General features: G+C 37.8%; 1 protein-coding gene across 1 annotated transcript in view; it reads right to left on the reverse strand.

The window, feature by feature from the left end:
* adka (adenosine kinase a) overlaps positions 1-22,328 on the reverse strand; it is a 206,014-nt gene that overhangs the window by 151,568 nt on the left and 32,118 nt on the right. Inside the window, exon 4 of the mRNA XM_051126132.1 lies at positions 12,034-12,112. Within this exon, the coding sequence (XP_050982089.1) occupies positions 12,034-12,112 (79 nt within the window). The remainder of the gene's footprint in view (positions 1-12,033; positions 12,113-22,328) is intronic.

Genomic DNA, 22,328 nt, shown 5'->3' on the forward strand with positions numbered 1-22,328 from the left:
ATCTTGCAATTCTGACTTTTTTAGTCAGAATAGTTTGATATAAACTCGCAATTGCGAGGTACAAAGTTAGACTTGCAAGACAAAAACTTGCAGTTCTGACTTTTTTCTTAGAATTGCTAGTTTACATCTTGCAATTCTCTCACAATTTGCGAGTTATAAAGTCCAGTTATGAGGGGGAAAAAATTATTTTCTCAGAATTTCAAGTTTATATCTCACAATTCTGACTTAACTCACAATTGCGTGTCATAAAATCAGAATTCTGAGAAAAAAAGTCAGAATTTTTAGTTTCTCCTGCAATTATGACTTTATTTTTTAAAAATGCAACTCACAGTTGTGAGTTATAAAGTCAGTATTGAGCGAAAAACTAGCAATTGAGAGAAAAAAAAAACTTGAGATTTCATGCAAAACTGACTTCGTAACTTGCAACTGCGAGTTTATCTTTTGTAATTCTGAGAAAAAGTCAGAAGTGTGATTTTTTTATCATGCAATTCTAAGAGGAAAAAAGTCAGGATTGTGAGATAAAAAGTCGCAATTACCTTTTTTACATTTTTTATTCAGTGGTGGAAACAGGCTTCCACAGAAAAGTTGTGAGATAAAAAGTCGCAATTACCTTTTTTGTTTATTTTTATTCAGTGGTAAAAACAGGCTTCCACAAAAAACTTAAAGTTAAGTACAGCTAAAATAACATGATTCATATCACTTGATGTGTTTTCCAACCATAGTTTCTTTTTTGTTGTTATCGCTAATGACAACCAATGATTTGATTGCTAAATAATATGAAGCTAAATGATACCCAGTATAATGGCAACTAAAAAGAAAAACACTTTTGGTTTGAGGTTCTACTTGAGCATTACTGGAAAAAAGTGGTCTGTCACATAACTCCACCAGCATTTTCAAGCTTCATTTAGACATTTTTGCCAACATGGCAGGACGCTGCAGTAAACCATAAACCACAAGCCTCAGCTGCATCCTTTATAGTCCATTTAGTGCAAAGTGAGATCTCCATATAATAACTTTACATTATAAACATTGATTAACAATCTCCATCACCCTGCAATGCATTAGCAGTTGCTCAATGTCGTTTCTCACACATAAACCGAACGTATGTTTTTCAGTGATACAAAGACCACGTGCTTGCGAAAGGTCAACTGTATTCTGAACGTGTTTTGGTAGGTGGGTGGGTGGGAGTGTGTGTATATGCAAATGCTCACGCACAGTATGGCTTTGTTAGTAACAGTGAGAAAAGGTCCTTTTCTGCCATATCCCACATGCCTCATTGCTTCCTCCTACAGTCTGAGCCCTTCTTTAGTGTGATAGCAAGCGAATGAACAAAAGACAGAGTCTATTTATATCTCTCCCCACCAAGCCCTTCTTGGCGGTTGCCTGCAGTTAATCATTATTCATAATGCGGGGGAAGCGTCACCTTCACTATGTCACGTAACACTAAGTGCTGGAAGGATCTGAGAGTTCTGTGTTCATCACCATTTGTCACATCTGAACGCCTGCATCTATAAATACACGTGGCGTCTATGCATGTGCCACTCACTTTGACCTTTCCACAATGTCCCCAGGCTTGACTCATCTCTGCTGCCTTTGTAACAACACCATGCTATATCGTGTAACATAAATGTCACACAATTACACAGTGCAGAGAATCCGGAACCAGATGCAGTAAATGGCATGCTGTCACAATGCTATCCAGGGTCTGACTCCAAGGGCATGACAACTGTCGCCCTGAACCTCTAAATCAGAGTCAGTAACCTTGGGCACATGTGTCACCTTTGGCATGCAAACCACTAAAAAAAAATATTTGAGAAATTAATTAAGTGCCTCGGTTTTGTTTTACATTATTACGCTGTCTTTGGGATGTACAAAATTACACCTTTTCAAAAGACATTAAAAATATTACAATTTTAAATAACTGTTTTCTATTTTAATATATTTTAAAATGCAATTTATTCCTGTGATGGCAAAGCTGAATTTTCAGCATCATTACTTCAAATGAGAAATCATTTTATTATTTTGGTTTGGTACTCAATATCTTTTTCCCATTAATATGGGTATAATATTAATATTTAAATATAATATCATACAATAGATACCAATATATTAGTGTAAATATTTTGATATATATTTGTAATATTCTTTGAGAAACAAAGTGCAAAAGAACTGTTTATTTGAAATAGAATCTTTTTAAAAATTGGTCAAAACTGACTGTACTGTCACTTTTGCTAATTTGTATCTGTGATTAATAGTATCATTTCATTAAAATAAATAAATAAATAAAATTATAAATACACAGTATCTTTTCCTGAAGTCACCAAAAGACCTGCCAATAAATTACAGTATGTTATCTAGCCTGTTTGTGACTAGGTTATATGGTAACACTTTATTTAAAGAGCCAATTCTCACTATTAACTAGCATGCATATTAATAGCATATTGGCATATTACTGCTTATAAGCACATATTAATGCCTTGTTCTGACCATATTTCAGATCCCTTAAAGGGATAGTTCACCCAAAAATTAAATCAAGCCATCCCAGGTGTGAGACTTTTTTTCTTCTATTTAAATACAATCAGAGTTATATTTAAAAAAAAAAATGCCCTGGCTCTTTCAAGCTTTATAATGGCAGTGAATGGGTGTTGAGATTTTTATGTCCAATAAAGTGCATCCATCCATCATAAAAAGTTCTCAACATGTCTACAGGGGTTAATAAAAGCCTTCTGTAGCAAACTGATGCATTTGTGTAAAAAAACTGTCATTTCTAGCCTCCGCTAACTGTCATACACGCTTTCATGAGAGAGTGGCGTTCCAGCGATTACATATTATCTAGGCGAACATGGTGATGAACGCGGAAGTGCAGAGGAGAGAGCAAAACAAAACACCAGTCACGAATTAGAAATACAAAATGCTGGAGGATTTCAAAATAAGACAAGAGGAGACTGGTTTTCCTTTGCTGTAAACAAAACTTGGATCTTACACTACGCCTACGTCATCCGCTGGAACACCACTCTCTCATGAACACACATATGACAGCGGAAGATATAAATTATATTATAGATTTATAAAGTTATAAATGTGACCGTGGACCACAAAACCAGCCACAAGGGCTGATTTGTTAAAATTGAGATTTAAACACCATATGAAAGCTGAATAAATAAGCTTTCCATTGATTTATGGCTACTGCTACAAATATACCCATGCCACTTAAGACTGGTTTTGTGGTCCAGGGTCACAAATATGGATATTTTCTCTTACATAAGCACATCAATTCACTTCAGAAGGCCTTTATTAACCCCCCAGAGCTGTGTGAAGCACTTTTTATGATAGATGGAAGTGCTTTATTGGACTTCAAAATCTCACCAGCCATTCAATGCCATTATAAAGCTTGGAAGAGCCAGGACACTTTTCATAGTTAATAAGTCATAAGTCCTAGCTAATAGTTTGTTAATAGTGAGAACTGAACCTTTAAATAAAGTGAGACTGAAGAAGAACTAAAACTAGCAGACGTCACTCAATGATTAGTCAACCTACCTGACCCCAGATTTTTTCGTACGAGTACGTGTTGCCTATAGCGAGTGTGAGATGAGGTGAAATTTTTTTTTTTCTGGAAGTGAAACCATGCTGAATGGATTTATAGGTCACACAAATAAAGCCCATGACTGAGAACAGTGTGGGAAACGGTGTATCACCTACCCTTTTAGATTATGAGGTCTTGAGATAAGACAAGAGCACTCTGATAAACGAGAGCGCTCGAAGAGAATTGGGAGCCCCTGCTGGGAGGCCGGTGGACTGATCAAACCCAAGATTAGAGCTGTTATGATCTACTCTGCTCTCCGACTCCCTATGAGGCAAAAATGGTGAAATATTAGCTGAGACAAAGCACATGTGCTCCAGCCACAGACAGGGCAGTCAACAAACGGTACAATCTAGAGTATCCGCCCCTTCACACTTCCAGTAAACAACTTTTGGGTGAAAGGAAGAGGAAAGGTGTGATTTCACAAGAAAAAGCTCACCGTCAGCGTTTGGGTGTAACCTCTAACTGCTCGGGCCTCACTAGAAATGCACCACTTCCTGCGCAAGGCGGAAATGGATGCCAGTCTGCTGCTCCCCAGGAATGCAAAAGGTGAGTCTGTTACGCTTTTCTTTTTCAGGGCGCTTAATTGTCTGTGACCCTTCATCAACTCAGGAAGGAAATAAACTGTTCTTGGCAGCGCAGTTGTCCGAGAAGCTGGCGCTTTCGAATGTTAACATTCAATTAACCTTCTGTCGAGAAACAGAGGAGCATGCTTAATGATGGGGCTGTTTTCGGCTTCTCACCGCACTGCACATCATCTCCAAAACCTGCAGGTATTTAGCAATCATTAATCAGACAACCTCCCTGCGCTCGATGTACATTAAACACTCCCTCCGCAGAAATCCAGAACAACGAGGAGGATTTCACACTTGCACGTATCTAAATCCTCAATCGCACACAGTGAGGTATTGAGACGTTTTTCCATTTCCATTCTCTCCGCTGCGAATATCGGACGCAGATGTTGCGACCATTCACCGTGGAGAGTTTAGTGTTCCCTGGTATGTGTCTTGTTAATCTCATGAGCCTTCAGAGCTTTCAAACTTTCCTTTCTTTTGCACTGAAATTTCCTTTCGTCCAAACGTTTCCCACTGCCAAGTTTGATACACATGTAACATTTGCCATTTTCCTCCCCTTTCCACTGAGACTAGCTCTTCCATGAAAGACAAAAAAATATATTAACTCTTTATCGAGAAAGGTCAGATGGACACAAGAGACTTTTTTCAAAGGAAAGCAAAGTAAGTAAGTCAAGTCAAACATGAGGTCATGGAACGTTTCGTCTTCTAGTCTGATGTCTGGTTCTAGGCACCAACTTTTCCCCAATTTAAGTTTCCATGCAAAAAATATGAACTGGGAAAGGCCTTTGTGTGCTGAAGAGAGCTAAGTGATTTTCTTCACAGAGGAGTTCCAACTACAGAGTGCACATGTGTTTCCAATAAAAGAGTCCGGTTTGAGTCCAAGGTTGGGCCCCCTCACCACTTTGAAAAAGAATCTGTGAAGGCACCATGGGCCAGCGACAAATGGAAAAAAAGGAGAACAGAAGAAGTTGAGGAAAGAAAGGTTGCAGAAGCAAAGATATCCTTTTGCTTGCTTGCTTTTGTTCACCCAAAATGAACATTTTGTCATGATTTATTCTCCCTCGTGTCGTTCCAGATCTGTACGGGCTTTTGGAACACAAAGTAAGACATTTTTAAGAATGTTGGTAACCAAACAGTTTTGCTGACTATTAACATTGTTAGAAGTTGCTTTCAGAAATGTCCACTTCAATCAGCCCTATTAAGACTCTTTCTGCAACAATATGCATGTGCTCAAAAGTGGCAACTGTTCAAAGCTGTAGGCCTATCGAGCTCTAGAGGAGTAATTTAACCTCCCAATGGAGGCAGCACCTAACAACTGCTCTCTCTGTTGGTAAGTGTCAGCCTCTTCCCCTCTCAAACTCTCCGTTGCTCAAGGGGCCGCACCAGGGGTGCACATGTAATGGAGCCGAGTCTTGGATCACAGTGCAGAAGAATGCTTGGGGAACATTGTATATACAGTGGAGGAGAGTGTGATTCTCTGCCCTGGCTTTGATGTCTGGGGCTGTAGAGCAGTGCTGGTGCGTTCTCTTTGCAGTGCTATATAAAGAGAATGGGAGATCGTTACTTTCTGCAGGTGAGAGTCTTCATCTGAAAATCCTGTGGGGCAGAGTGGTGCCTGTCAGACTAAGACTATATGTCTCCTGCACAAATTTACCAATTCAGACACATCAAAAGAACCATCCGGGGAGGCTTAGAGCTGAACCATTAATAGATTTATATTGACGTCCCAGGCTTTATACAAGAATGAGGAATGTATGCGGTAACGGAATGAAATGTTTTAAAGGGGTAGTCCAGACAAAATAAATATTCTGTCATCACTTATTCAGCTTCATGCTGTTCCAAACCCATAGGACTGACTTTCTTCTGTGCAACACAAAAAGAGAAATTCTGAACAATATGCGTGTCGCTCTTTTCCCAGACAATTATGGTGAATGGGGATTAGAGCTTTTAAAGGGATGAATTACTCACCCTCATGTCGTTCCAAACCCGTAAGACCTTTGTTCATCCAAGAGCTTTCTGACCCTGCATAGACAGCAATGCAACTACCATGTTCAAAGCCCAGAAATGTAGTCACTGACATTGTTAAAATAGTCCATGTGACATCAGTGGATCAACTGTAATTTTATGAAGCTATGAGACAGTGTTGCCAAGTCTGCGGTTTTCCCACGGAATTGGGCTACTTTAACACTTTTGCCGCAATTTGTTTTTCATGTTGAAGCGACCCCAATAACGTGATATTTAGTTCCTGGAAATGCGAATTTTACACGAGTAGCAGTTGGGTGGGCTTTGTTGTGAAAACCTGGCAACCCTGCTGTGAGAATACTTTTCGTGCAGAAAGAAAACAGAAAACAAAAATTGACTTTATTCAATAATTACTTCTCAACATGAGGGTAAGTAATTAATTACAGATTGAAATTAATTAATTAATTAATTACAGTTGAAAGGGCCCACGCACCTTGGCTCACCGCAACCTGGTGGCTTTAGGAAAACGGCGAACGGTGGGCAACATGCTTTTAAAGTGGTAAATATAGAAGAAATGTCAAATTCATTTATATGTGCCAAACTTCCTGCTACCAGGTGGTGGTGCTATGACTATAACTGGATATTGGCATGTAGATGTATTCAGTCCATGACTCTTACCAAACATATGAAGTCTGGTGCAGATTGATCATTGCAAGTCATTTCCAGTTGCCAGCAGGTGGCACTATAATTTTAACGGAATATTGGCCTTTAGATGTGTTCAGACCAAGACTCTTTTCAAACTCGTGAACACCTATTCCTATGGTTAAACATCTATGGCCCTGTCCCAAATGGAACACTTCATGTGCACTTGAGGGCTTACGGACTTACAATGGCCGCCACGTGCGTGTGTCCTTTAAGTCCACGAGACCATAGGGTGCCCCATTTGTCATTTTAGCGTTTAGAAGGGTGCTCGCGAACGCACCCTTTGCGGCCATTGATGTCATTAAATCTCTAGGAGGAGTTTGTTAGAGTGTAAAACATGACACTTCCTGTTGCCAGCAGGTGGCACTATGGCTATAAGTGAATATGGTCATGGGCATGTGTTTAGGACAGGACTCTTATCAAACGTGAAGTCTGGTGCAGATCGGACGTTATATGCCTGAATTATGACAACTTCCTTTTTCATGGCAAAACATCGAAGCTTGTCAGGCCGCCACGGACACGCCCTTTAACGAAAACTCAAGATCTTCATAATTTAACATCACAAAGGGCTTTGGATTACACTGACCAGATTTGGTGTTGGTCTGTTTAAATCTCTAGGAGAAGTTCCTTTAAATACAACGCCTGAAAATGGCAAAAACAGCACAAAACTTTTCAAGAAATTGACTTCCTGTTGGGTTTCGGACTTTGTACTGGGGGACTTTTTTGTAGTTATTGGTGTGTTACATGCGTCTACCGAATTTCGTACATGTATGCGAAACGTAGCTTGAGGGGCATTTCATAGAAATTTTATAGGTGGCAATATCAAGCCATTTTGCCACACCCACTTCTGAAACCCATATCGGATGTAAATTTTTTACCACATTGGGCATGTATGCAAAGTGTGTGCAGCCCTCAAAAATGAGATTCATTTTGAAGAAAAAGAATCAGCAATTCCAATAGGGTCCTCGCACCACCATATCTCTACTTGTCTCAACTGTTATGAAGGAAATCTAGGCCGAATTTCAAGATTTTCGGTAAACAACGACTTTTTGTCATTGACAATTTTAGACTATTTCTTACACAAAGATATCAAATGGCTTCAAAAGACTTTGAATACAGTGCACAACTCACATATTTTTATCATTTTGAAGCTTCACAGCTCCATTATTCCAACTTTTGTGTTCCACAGAAGAAAGTCAGCCATACATGAAGGTGAGTAAACGATGACAGAATTTTCATTTATGAGTGAACTGTGATTGACTGAACTTTTAAGAAAGACTCTTTGGGGAATGTGTTTTTGCTGTGTGTGTTTCTCTGGAGCATACAAATAGAAGGATGTGAAAAGAGAAGGCAAAAAAATGGTGATCGGTTTGATTTCATGGTCTCAGGAAGAGCAGGGGAAAGGAGAGAAAAGGTGATGCAGAGTGAGCAAGATAGCTCTGCCTCTCCAATGACTGGTTGTTCTTGTGTAAATGGTCTACCTATCTTGGTCAGGTATTGGGAGCGGAACATGCTCCCTCCCACGTCTGCCAAGCAGCGCCCGAGGCTGAGAGCAGCCTCCGATTGGAGCACCTCATCTCCACATGGGCGCTTTGATGTGCACGCACAAGGCAGCCCATGTCATTGCGTTTGAAAGCTCTCGTTTTCCGCGACACCGACACACAGGTTGCGTTGCTCCTGGCGTTCCAGGTGCTGCCATGTGTTAATCTCAGAGGCCTGGTTCCGCATCAAGCTTCCCTTCTTACGCGAACCGGCTTTGAAGAGCTGTCTGATCAAACCGCTGCTTAACAACCCACATATCACTGGGAGCCTTCGTAACTACCGCCGCTTCAAATGGGCACAACTTTAACCGCCCTGACTCTGTTATCTGCGACGGCAGGTGAAGAGCTGGAAGATAGCGCAGACATCCTCGCAAGGACGTTTACAGCAAATCCTGTTAAGCAAAATAAATGTTGGAACGCAGCAGAAAAAGAAAGACTTAAATGAGGAATCATTTCTCCGAGTCCGTTCGGGCTGTACGCGGGTCATAACGAATGTGCCCGACAACGCAAGGAGTCAGACACTAAAGTAATGAAATCACATTTGCTTGCTCTGGCAGATTCCCAAATGATTATCCACAGTCTTACCTCATCACACACCGAGGTCTGTATTTCATGGTGATAGATGCACTGCGTGTGAAAGCCTCTGCAGCCTAATGCATCTGTAGATTTGGATGCTGTGCATCATCTGGAGATCATCAGAAAATTCCATGTGTCTGTTTAGATGATATATATCTAAATAACTCCTGTATTTGAGGTCTTAAAAATGTTGATGTCTGCAGCCACCTGCAAAAGTGCACTGGACATGTGCTGGAGGAATCAAACCCTGTCTAGTTGGGCCCTGAGGGCAACAAGGCCATCTGAGCAGATCTCAATCTTTGCTGTGACAGCACCCTACCGGACCATCAGGGACTTCAGATTATTTCTGTTGTTAGCCTTAAACAATATCACACAAATAAAATATCCCACTCAGATGTGAAGCGTCACGTCTGGGGGATTCTCAGAAAAAGCTTGAAAAGGGGAAAAACAATATTTAGACTTTCTGGAAATGCTACAACCCAAGAATGGCTGCAGTCTAGGCCAGCTAAAGTGAAGGGCTGAACAGTTCTTAGTATAACAGTCTCTCGTTTGGGCCATAAATCAGGGAGATGCATCCAACTTTAAATCTTGCTGTGTCTGATGTAACAAATATAAACCTGTAAAACTGGAGTAAAAACGGATCCAGAAAAGATAAATATATTGCATGCAGCAAGTTCTTAAAAGTTGAGCTGTGAAAGAATTACTGTGTGCAAGTCTCAGGTCTGACATTATTCTCACAAAAATGAGATGGTTTTGTGGCACATCACTTGTGTACAGGCCCGAGGGCCAACAATTACCAGATCTCAAGGTAAAATTGCAACAAAAGCAGCATAATTTACCCACATATTATTAAACACGTTTCATAATTTTCTAATATGTGTTTATCTAGTCGAGTTTACTACTAGTGACCAAAAACTGTCAAATTTCTTGGGCCTCTAAAAAGTGAGTGTGTGAACATGTAGATAACAAATAGATAACTTTTTTAAATAAATAAAGGAAATTAAATAATTATATTGTCATTGGTATTATTATTTAAAATAAATAAATAAATAAAATAATAATAATAATAATAATAATAATAATAATAATAATAAAAAAAAAAAAAAAAAAAAAAAAAAAAAAAAAATCAACGCTGAACTCAAAACTCAAGAAGCAGAAATATAAACGCATCAAAATCTACCAAGGAAGCAGACTGCATATAGCTAGCTTAAAAAATAATAATAATAAAAAAATTAAATAAAATAAAATATTGATTATTTACCAGATCAATTACCAGATCTTAAGGTAAAACTGCAACAAAAGTAGCACAATAGTATCATGTTTCATAATCATAGTAGCATGTTGAAAAAATTTCTATAATACATTTATCTAGTTGAGTTTACAGTCTCTACAGACACCGTACAATGACCAAAAAGTGTGAGATATCTTGGGCATCTCAGAAGACATGTGGCTAACAAATGTTTAACTTTTTAAAATAAATAAATGAAATTAAATAATTATATTATTATTGTTGTTGTTATTATCATTATTAATAAAAAAATATTAACAACAACAACAACAACTCAACACTATAACACACCAGAACACACTTCAAAACTTGAGACAACAAAAAAAATAAAATAAAATAAAATAAAATAAAATAAAATAAAATAAAATAAAATTGCCATATCTCAGGGTAAAACTGCAACAAAAGTAGCATAATTTGCCCACAACGTTATTAAACATTTTTCATAATTTTCTAATCTAGTTGAGTTTACTGTCTCTACAAACATTGTACAGTGACCAAAAACTGTGAGATATCTTGGGCATCTCAAAAGTGAGTGTGAACACACGTAGCTAATGTTTAACTTTTTTTATGATTAAAAAAAAAAAAAAACAAGTCATAAAAAATGGTAAAACAATATAACACAGCAGAATACACTTCAAAACTTGAGAAACAGAAATCTAAACATCAAAATCTTCCAAGGAAGTAGACTGCAGATAACTACAAAGTTTAACACAGGGAAAAATAAAATGATAAAATAAAATGGATATCAAATCTAATGGATTATTTATAGTTAAAACATATTTTATTTGATTTTATAGGTACACCCGTAATTATTCAGGATTAGGAATTCATCTTAACTATTGAATTAATATAAATATACATGGGGAAATATGGCCATATAAGGAGGTAAAAAATGCTCTGCAAATATCAACTCTTTATAAAGATGTTCATTTATGACATATCACAAACAGACAATCATCTGACATCATGACCTTTAGATTTCTGCTGAGGAACTCTGCGGGCTACTAAACTTCTTAAATTAAATGTAAGCACTTTTTTTTCCTCTTTGTGGTTTTACAGACATCCTAGTTGAGCACTTTAAACCACAGAGGATGTACAAAACCACCTGTCCATCTAAGGGAGTTGTGTATGATGCATTTGGCAGACATTTTTATCCAAAGCAACTTACATTTATTTCTTTAAATTAGAAAAGTATATGCGATCCTGGAACACAAAACCAGTCATAAGTAGCATTAGTCGTCTTCATGTCCCATGAAAACATTATAAATTTTGTACTGTAAATACATCAAAACTTAATTTTTAATTAGTAATATGCACTGCTAAGAACTTTATTTGGACAACATTTGGTGATGTTCTCAATTTTTTGCACAAAAGATTCCATTTCATTTGAAGTGGGTCAAAGTTGTCCTAAGACAAGAACAAGAATTGTTCTTATGACTGGTTTGTGCTCCAGGGTCACATATGTGCACCAAAAACGGGGCGTTTGCTGACAGAAATGGTAACAAATATGTGAATGGAAAAGATAACTTGTACATTAAGAGATAAATACATAATTTTTGATGGAGTTTGGGGACCTTTCAAGTTGTTTTTAAAAAATGGTGGAGTTGAAAATGTGTTGATAAAAGACTTTGTGTTCTCTCCGTTACATGGAAATGTATATGTACATGTGCATAGTTAAAATGCAATAAAAAGATTTGAAGAGCAACCTGCATTGCATTCAAGCTATACATTTAATCCATTCATGTATTTTCTAGGAATCCATGACCTTGTCATTGCCAGCACTGCATGCATTATATTCTGAGTACCAACCTGTGCAACTTTTACAGAGTTCTGAGTGGCACCTCCAGCGTGATATTCAACCTTGAATTTCTTGACTATCTCTTCAAACCTAAATTACAAAAGAGAAAGAGAAAAAGAGATCACATAAGACAAGGGAAAAAAAACTATGCATGCACACATAGAATTAAAAACAACCAGCAAGTGAGACTTTTAATGAGACCGAAACAAGGGTGTTTTATTTTTAACTCAGGCCTCGTCCAGAATACAATCACAAGATCACCCAGTGGAGATGTATCGAGAACAGGAAACCTCAGACACTGTAAACAGGAAATAGAGGACTTGAAGCCTTGTGCCGCAGGGCAGTGAGCCGTCTGAGAAAGTGCGCGTGTACTGTATTTCTGCACGCATCTCTCAGCGTGTAGAAACGTGCGTGCACACACACGCAAAACAGACTCACACAAAGACAACAAACAACCTGCCCCATGTCTGGACATTATTACAGAGAAAAGCATCCACCACAAACCTGTCTGTGCAACAGATTTTAACAGCATGCAAATAGTCTGAGTCACTGAAGGACGTGACCTCTCATGGCCTCTGCAGTCCAAACACAAGCATCAAAACCACACACCCACCAAGATCATTTCCACACAACACTGATGTCTGAAGCTGATGTCTGCAAACAGGTAATGCTCACGTGTATGTGCGCGCATGTAAACAAAAGATGAAGAGTACGAAGAATATTTGTATTTAAGAACTGTCTGAAATGCTGAAATGATGACAAACACTCTTACACCAAAATTAAACAACATTTCCATGAAGTGAGTCCAGGCGCAGCTGCTGCTAAGCGAAGTAGAACTCTTCTGTGCTCCAACTGAACTTTTTGATTAAAAACTCCAGGTGGATTTGTAAAAACTGCTGACAGGTTTGCATTTCAGTGGCGATATCTATAGTAACATGCTGCCACGTACATTAACATATCCAGTAGGGATGCACAATATTATCAGAATCAGCCAATAATGGCTTTAAGTGTAAACATCGGCATCGGCTCAATATGAAAAATTATGCCGATATGTCTTGCCGATAAAAGAAATAACTCACACATGCTCAGGGTGTGCTAGAGATTAGATCACGTAAGCAGTGTGGTTCAGTCTTGAAGAAAAGTTTTGCATTAATGATGATTTGATTCACTGTTTTGGATCATTGGATTTAACTTGAGAATGCATGTACAGAATGATGCGTTCAATGTGTGATAGAGTAAACAGTAACAGCATGTGCAGTGGCAGCAGCAGCTTCTAATAAAGTGAAAGTGAAATACACAAATAACACTTAGCCTCTAAACTGTCAATTCAAAAAAACAAAACAAAAAAAAACAAAAAAAACAATCCAAATACTTAAAGGGGTCACTGGATTCCCATTTTCCACATGATGATATTCTTTAGGGTCTTAATGAAAAGTCTATAACATGCTTTGGTTAAAAATTTCTCAATGGTTGTGTAAAAAACACCCTTTTTACCTTGTCAAATTCAATCAATTGCAAAGATTCATTAAAAAAAACCCTTATCCTCAATTTTGCTGTAAGTAAAGCTGGATCACGAATGATTCGCGTGAACAGACTCATTTATGTAGATCGGGAGGCACATTCTCTTCACAAACAAAAGCCATCCACTGCGTCTTCCGCGGCTCAGGTGTTGGGAGTAAATGATGACCACGATGAACACCTCAATCGCTTAGGAGCCATTCTTGTCTACGTCCCTGTTCCGGCATCGAAACAATGGCGATCGGACTGTTACAGCAGTTTACAACAGCCGGAAGCGATCTGTCGAATGTATACATCACTCATTGTTAACACAGTGCAGAGATCGTGGGTACGACGGCTACTCAAAATGGTAATTACTTGTGCTTATCCTGATTGTTGCAATGATTAAAAACTAAAAGATTGTGTTTGCTTGGGAGTGTTCACTTTTCACCGACTCCCAACTTTTGAGCCTGATTGACTGAAGTTATGGTTGCTTGCTCTTGTATATACCAGAGCACGTTGACGTGTCATGTGCCGGCTGTTGTGAAGACGCTCGGGACAGTTGTACATTGCGGTGGATCAAGAGGTTAAAAAAAATGATATAAATACTGTTCAGTTTCTTGCACAGACCACTTGTTTCTTGTCTTAACACCTCAATGTATCGTCACAAACCACAGGGTTAAATTTGGTTTTGTCTGTGTATGTTTTTTTGATTCTCAAAGCCGTGGATCCTATTGACTGCCTTTATATGACTGACAGACTGCAACGGTTTGAGTTAAAAATCTTCAGTTTCAACTTAAAATCTTAAGTTCAGCAGCTGCCTTAAATTTTTAAGTAAAATCAACTTAAAACTACAATTGTTACAAAAATTAGTTAAAATAACTTGTACTTTTAAGTTGATTTAACTTGAGTTGAAATTATTTTTATTTTTAAGTTGATTTAACTTAATTTTAAAGCAGCTGCTAAACTCAAGTTAAACTGACACATTAACAATCACATTAAAAATGGCTTATTAAATTTGTGCTCACACTAAATGTAAAGATGTGTTTGTGTACATGCTTGTAATAATAACTAGTTTCACATTTCTCAAAGAAAATGTCAGTACAGTGATGTTGTGGGTGGTTGTCAAAGCATTGCTATGTGGTTGCTAGTGTGTTTTGGGTGGTCACTTAGTGGCATGAGTCAAAAAGAAGCTAGTCACCAAGTCTCTATGATATTCAGACTGAAGAGAAATTATTAAATAAAGTCATTATTTTTGTTTTCTTTGCACACAAAGTATTCTTGCAGTTTTACGGTTAAACCACTGTTATCACATGGACTATTTTAATGATGTCCTTACTACCTTTCTGGGCCTTGAACATGGTAGTACTGTCTATGCAAGGTCAAAAAGCATTTGGATTTCATAAAAAATAAATAAATAAATAAATAATTTGTGTTATGAAGATAAACATAAGGCTTACTGGTTTGGAATGACCTGAGGGTGAGTAATTAATACAGAATTTAAATTTTTGTGTAAACTATTACTTTAACAATCCAGAGTTAATTTGACAAAATAATTCAAGTATTTTAATTTGGCTAGAAATCACTATCATTAACAAGGTCTAGCTGTTGTTTTCACACATACTAGACAAGGTGGGTAACCTTAACAAGGTGTGGCTCTCAATGACACAATTCGTGTTCCCACGAACTCAGAGTGAAGCGATGACGGCACTGATGTACCGTGCCCACAGACACACAGGCGCACAAAAGCAGCACGGCACAGTGCCTCATGAAAAGCTTATCATGTTCCATTAGAAGAGAGTGGCCTTCGGGCACTGAATGGGCCACCCCTGGCTCCCAGCACTTCCTCTGGGAGGAGGGTCAGCTCTCCCACAGATCTGTCACTCCTCTTGTGACACTGTCAGAGGGGAAAAGCCCATCAAGCAACACTTCATATCCAGCCAAGGAGCAGGAAGAAGCAGCGGGGGGCCGGCTTCAGCGAGGAGGGATCTCACATAACTACACATTTAAGTACTTCCTTTAGCAACAGGAGCTCTGCACGCTTGGCAACAAAAGGCTCAGGCTGGAGATGGCTGGCATGTTGAAGCTCTTCAAGATGCTGGCCGACAACAAATGCACCGGTTTCTCACTCCAGCTCGTCTTCAGCCTTTTGAAGCTTTTGTAAACAGTGGAGTGACACCTCCTGAGAGCATAATCACGTGCATCCTCCTCGTGTGTGCCTGTGAGAGATGCCTCTTAAAGGGACCGCTCACCTAAAAAATTATCCCTCAATTTAATCACCTACATGCCATCCAAAAGGATCTTTTCTACAAAACTCATGAGCCAAAATCATCATAAAAGTCATTAACATGACTTCATATTCTTGTATGATACACAACAGCTTTGTGTGAGTAACAGATTAAAATATTTGTCATTGGTCACAGAAAAATTTCACTTCTACGAAGCTCTAAAATGTACAACCACGTGTTTCATTAAAGGATTAGTTCACTTCCAGACCAAAAATTTACAGATAATGTACTCACCCCCTTGTCATTCAAGATGTGCATGTCCTTCTTTCTTCAATTGTAAAGTAATTATGTTTTTTGAGGAAAACATTTCAGGATTTCTCTCCATGTAATGGACTTCTGTGGTGCCCCCAAATTTAAACTTTCAAAAAGCAGTTTAAATGCAGCTTCAAACGGCTTGAAACAATCCCAGCCAAGGAATAAGGGTCTGATCTAGTAAAATGATTGCTATAAAAAAAAAAAAAAAAAAAAAAAAAAAAAAAATTCTAAACAAAATTTACAATTTATGTACTTTTTAGTTCAAATTTGGGAGCACCATGTAAGTCCATTACATGGAGAGAAATCCTGAAATGTTTTCCTCAAAAAATTTTCTTTACAACTGAAGAAAGAAAGGCATGAACATCTTGGATGACAAGGGGGTGAGTACATTATCTGTAAATTGTTGTTCTGGAAGTGAACTAATCCTTTAATAATTTATTTATTAAGTTGTTTTATGCCATGTAAGCACCTATGGCTATTAAAATCAGCGTAAAATCTACTTTAAAATGTATTTGAATATTTAAATTAATAAAAAACAAATGAATGGACATATTTAAAAAGAGATACAGAAAGATACAATCTATGTAAAGATTTTTAGGTGCACTCAAAGATTTTTAAGATTAAAAAAAGAAGAAGAAAAAAAAAAAATGACACTTTACATCTACACTACCATTTAAAAGTTTGGGGTCAATAAGATATTAATGCTTAGGATGCATTAATTTGATCAAAAGGACATGTACAATGTTACAAAATATTTTTATTTCAAATAAATATTTTGAACTTCAAAAAAAAAAAAACAACCTAAAACCATAAAAACTTTTAAGCTGGACAACTGTTTTCAACATTGATAATTATAAAAATGCTTAATGAGCAGCAAATCAATATATTAGAATGATTTCTGAAGGATTATGTGACATTGAAAACTGGAGTAATGATGTTGAAAATTCAGCTTTTCTGTCAGAGAAATAAATGACTTTTTAAAATATATTAACATAGAAAAGAGAATAATAACAATAATAATAATAATAATAATAATAATAATAATAATAATAATAATAATAATAATAATATTCCACTATATTACTGTTTTACTGTATTTCTGATCAAATTAATGCAGCTTTGGAGAGAAAAAGACTTTTAAAAAAATAAATCTCCAAACTTTTTAACTTTATCACAAAAATGGTGCTTCGACATCATGACGCAAATCACTGTTGGTTCTTGCATGTCTTGTTATAAAATATTCAACATACCTCAGAAAAAGTTATATCACTGCAGACAAACTTAAAATATGAAACTTTTTTGACATTTTGAAGCCATTGTAAATCTACCTTCACTGTAATGAAAAGACATGCTCAAACATTCTGCTTAACATCTCATTTTACGTTTCACGGAAAAAAGAAAATCCATATTTGTCATGAACTATCCCTTTAAGCCTTTGGTGCATCAAAAATAGTGGAAAAAAAGCAAAATATTAAGCATTCGACAGAAGAGAACCAAATGGTGATTTCTGTTTCACACGGCAAACACAGTTCACCAAAGTTTACTTAACCATGCTGTCCGTTTACAAACATCTTGGTATCAGGTCGTAACAATTAAAGCGTTTTTCCAACATTCCCGTGCAGCCCGGGTCAGGGCTAAGAGCAGAGGCCGCCAGCGCCCCCTGTCTGGAGCACGGGACCCTGAACTCTTCATAGCGTGGGAACAATATACACACTTCCTCGGCCTAGAGAAAAAAAAAACTAACCATTCTGACCACAGTGCGTGGGACTGAGCTAAGCAAGTCAAACCACGAACATGCGCACACACAAACACATTACCCTTTACACACATATGCACACAAGAAAAAACTCTTGCACTTTGTGCCCAGTGCTTCACTGTAGAACACATCTTAGTTACGGCCTGAAATGGGTCAGGAGAAGAACTCTGGATGGGAGATTTGCCACAGCGCCTCAGTGTAGGGTTACAGAGCACACACACACACACACACACAGACAGACTTTCCTCTCAGAGCACACACACATGCACTGAGAAAACCCACAATAAGAATAATAAAAGAGGTAAGGAACATACATGTGAGCACTATTGATTGAAAAAGGTGCTATTCAGAAGTGTTTACTACCTCAGCAAAGAAAAAAAAAGCAGTCTACCTCACAGCAAGAAGCTGCAGCACCGATGCTCAATATTGACGGTGGTTTTATTTACTGTATAGTAGCTTGACTGGAAGCAGCTGATGTGGCTACATAGGCAATTCACACAAACAAACAGTGAGCCTGCGGGGAGAGGCAGGGACTGTTCATCAATGGCCACAGGCAAACACTGCTCTACACACAGCCTTGTGTCTAGGCACTCCACGAACAACATCAAAGCAGCACTCCAGTCAGATTGTGGAAAACACAATCAATTGTGAGAAGCCTCTTATTTCAGAAATGTAAATTGGGCGGCTGTAGAGTGGTGACAAAGGGAGTAAGTGGTACAGTGGGAGGTGGTGTGAATCTACGGACGGAAACGGGTTTGAAGTTAGACGCAGTTGTTGCACCTAGGGGAGAATGTTATATTAAAAGTACTGAATATATCCGGTACCTCGGTACCTTGCCTTATATAGACAATTCTGTGGTACATTTAATGTGTCAACAGGAATTTTTTTTTTTTTTTAAACTGTCAAGCCTAAAAAAACCCTCTATTGATATGTTGATGACAGAAATGCCACTGGCTAGTATTTTTTTTTTTAATGCAAAAACATTTAAAACACATACGTTTTATTATATATTGTGTAGGTTATATTGATTTTATCGTTTTTAACTGTGATAATCAGAACTAAAACTGACATGAGTGAAAGTGAATTTTGTACACATTCACTCTTAAAATAGATAAAAAAAGGAAAACTACAATTACACACCCACCCACCCATGTATAATCTCTCTTATTTTGTTAAAATTACTCACATTTTTAGATTCTGCAAGGGGTTCCTTAACTTTCGAATGAACTTTCGTTTATATACGTATGCAAAATTATTTATTTGCCAAAGAACAGTTATTTTCTAGAAATCTGGGCCATTACAGAAGCTGAAAAATGCAATGTTGTTGCCAGATCTTGCTTGCCAAAAATGACACTGTGTTTGATGCAAAACTAACTTGACAATCAAATGGGGAAAAAAAACAAAACAAAACAAAACTTAGTAACACTACATTTTCATGCTTTGACAAGCAAAGCAAATTTTAAAAGTCCACTGAAAACATATCTTCTTACATTTTTGGTCATAGACAAGGTGTGTTAAAATATAGGCAACATGCCTGAGTAAACGAATGGAGTGATAAACTTAAAAAAAAAAAAAAAAAAAAAAAAAAAGTTTCTAATGTATACAGAAATGTAAATAAACATAAGGAAACAAAATCCTCAAAGCATTTTTCTAAAGATTTTATTGTTCCCTTTGTTTTCCTTATGTATGTGTCACTATCAAGTAAACTAAGTTTTTTTTGGCAACGTTTTATTCGGCAATATTTTAAATGGGACATCGAACGCCCATTTTCCACCAGTTGGTATAATTCTATAGGGTCTTTATTAAACACTTTAGTTAAAATTCCTCAGTTGTTGTGTTTGTGTTTGTGTATTTGGTTGTGCGTTAAATCAAAAACATAATTTGCTGCATCCTCAGTGGCTCTGATGTCAGGGGACTTTTATTTTCACCTTTACAGCCAACTACAAAACAGCTGCATTGCTTACGAGACGTTGTCGTTACAGCCGCTCGAGCGCAGAGAAAACGGCAGGCAGCACACAACTGGCTGAGGGCGGAAATGTGCTAATACGGAACAGTCCGTCAGTGGTCGTGGGCAGGACCTGAGCAGTATGACATCATTCTGCTCAGAAAAACTCCCTGATATGTGTGTGTAAATATGATATTTTTGTAAGGCAGGTTAACTAGGGCCTAAAAAAAAAACAACAAATGAATAACCTTTGTGTTTTACATTTTTTTATGTAAACTATAAAAAAATGATTTGTATGATGTCAACATAGGTTATTTTAACTAATCAAAATAAGTTGATTTGATTTTTTTAAATCAGTTTAATATAATTTAAGTTGTGATTAGCTGATTATATATGAAAGTCCGCAAACTGAGCTTAAGTTTATAGTGTACAATTTTTTTAAAACAGTAAGTAAAATTGTTTTATCTAATTAAAAACACACACAGAGGCACATTTTTCCAGGCTAACTTTATAAAAAAAATTCATCCACATTATGTAGCTATGAAGTGCCTAAGAAATATAACCCACAGGATCAATGATGGATCTTAAGTATGGCTGGGCAGCAAACCATTTAATTTAAGTGAAGCACGAGGACCACATTTTCTTTTTTTTTTTTTTTTTTTTGCGAACACCAAATGTTCACTTATGAAGAGAAGGGGCACAGTGAGGAACGTCAGACTGCACTCTTTGAAATGCCTCACCACAAATGTTACAAGAGCTGAAAAGAATGCGCTTAAACGTCAGATTGATAAAACCAGAGGCAACATGTCTTGCATATGCTTGTGGTTAGACATATTAAAGCAAGATGAGAGTGGAGTGTCTATCCAAGATGGCGATACAACTGATTTTTCAGACAGCGATTGAGAAAAAGACACCATTTAGAGACCCGGACTTCATTTTTTTGGTCAAAGAAAGCTTAAGCAAAATATAGGTGCCAAAAACACAAACAAAAATAAGGAGAAAAGCACAGGGATGGAGGCGGGGAGCGAGAGCACAAGGCAATGATGCTAAACAAAACCAGGTCAAGTCTTCGGAATTCTTTCAGATGGAGCTTTGAAGCACAACAATCGCAGTTAATTAGATCCAGAATATCCGCCTCCACTCCAATAACATTGTTTTTGTCAATAGAACTGGATACAATTAAACAAGAACAATGAGACAGCTCGCTCTAAATGCTGAAGTGAGACGCCCTGCTCTGCCAATGACATTGTTTGCAGAGAAGACCTCTAATGAAGGAAGAATACAGCGCTTAACTAATGCAGGCCATATTCTGACAGCTTCTAACAGAACCGCTGGCTTTATGACAGCTGACACCGCACACGCTGAACATACAGATCTAGCAGTAATAACAAGCACTTAAATACTCATTAGCAGGCCGATATAAAACAACCTGTCAGAGCCACATCCAGATAGCGAGAGATACAGACGAGAAGTTTGAACCAAGGGCTGTAAATAAAACAAGCAGAGCGGCGTGCGTGTCTACGTCTGAGCTCACAGCTGCCCGCTCCTCAATGATTCATGGAGATCCTTCAGAACACTGTATGATGAACCGTTCAGTAGTGGTTTGGGAGCGCGCTGGTCAACGGAGCCGAGCAGCGTTTGCACCGAATCCACAATTCCTCATAGATGCCAATACGTCCCCGGCTCAGGATGTGTTGTACACTAGAGAGGACGACTGACAAATAAATAAAAGCCCTTTTTGTCCGTAAACACGGGTTTATGCAAGTCCAAAGCTCCGTGAGGAATGAATGGAAAACACTCAAGGGTGCAAGAGAGGGAGATCATAAAAGAACAGAAACACTTTACTAGGAACAGTTTGTTTTGTGAGTAATCACCCCACTGAATAATAAAGTGAAGTACGTGTTGAAGTCGATGCCAAAATGTTAAGATGCGGTGAGAAACTCTGCAATAGCTGGTGTAGTGACACTTTTAGTGGAAAGTTACATCTAATTTTTTTATCAAATGAGAAAGCACACTGACAGCAAACGCGATCTGCCAAATCTGCCATTATTTATTCACCTTCATATTGTTCAAAGACACATTACTTGTTTTTGAAAAAAATTCCATGAAATTAAAATGAATGGATACTGAAGTTTTCATGCTATGAAAAGGGTGTAACGCTCAGCCTACAAGGCAGGCTACACAAATAAATAATTCTTCTTTCCCATCCCTACTGAGGTTGTTTGGACCAGTACACACAACCCCCCCCCACAACTATTAACGATGAATGCAAACCAAGGTCTATTAAATACAAACAAAGAAACAACAGGAAACACAATATATACAATAATTACAATAAATGAATGTGCGTGCATTTTCTACTGTCCTTTAAGTCCAATGTTGTTTTCGTGTATGTGTGTGTGTATTGGATCGGCCTCACCGGTGAAGCGTTTGAGTCCGGGAGCGCGATGTGGAACAGCGCTGTCCTGTGACGGAATCCCCAAGCAAAAATAGTCCAAAATAAGTAAACCCAAAATGAAGAATTTTGACGAAGACTACACTTTTGCAGGTTGGTTGAAGAGTCAC

Source organism: Labeo rohita, chromosome 13, assembly GCF_022985175.1.
Source record: "Labeo rohita strain BAU-BD-2019 chromosome 13, IGBB_LRoh.1.0, whole genome shotgun sequence".
Classification (NCBI taxonomy): domain Eukaryota; kingdom Metazoa; phylum Chordata; class Actinopteri; order Cypriniformes; family Cyprinidae; genus Labeo; species Labeo rohita.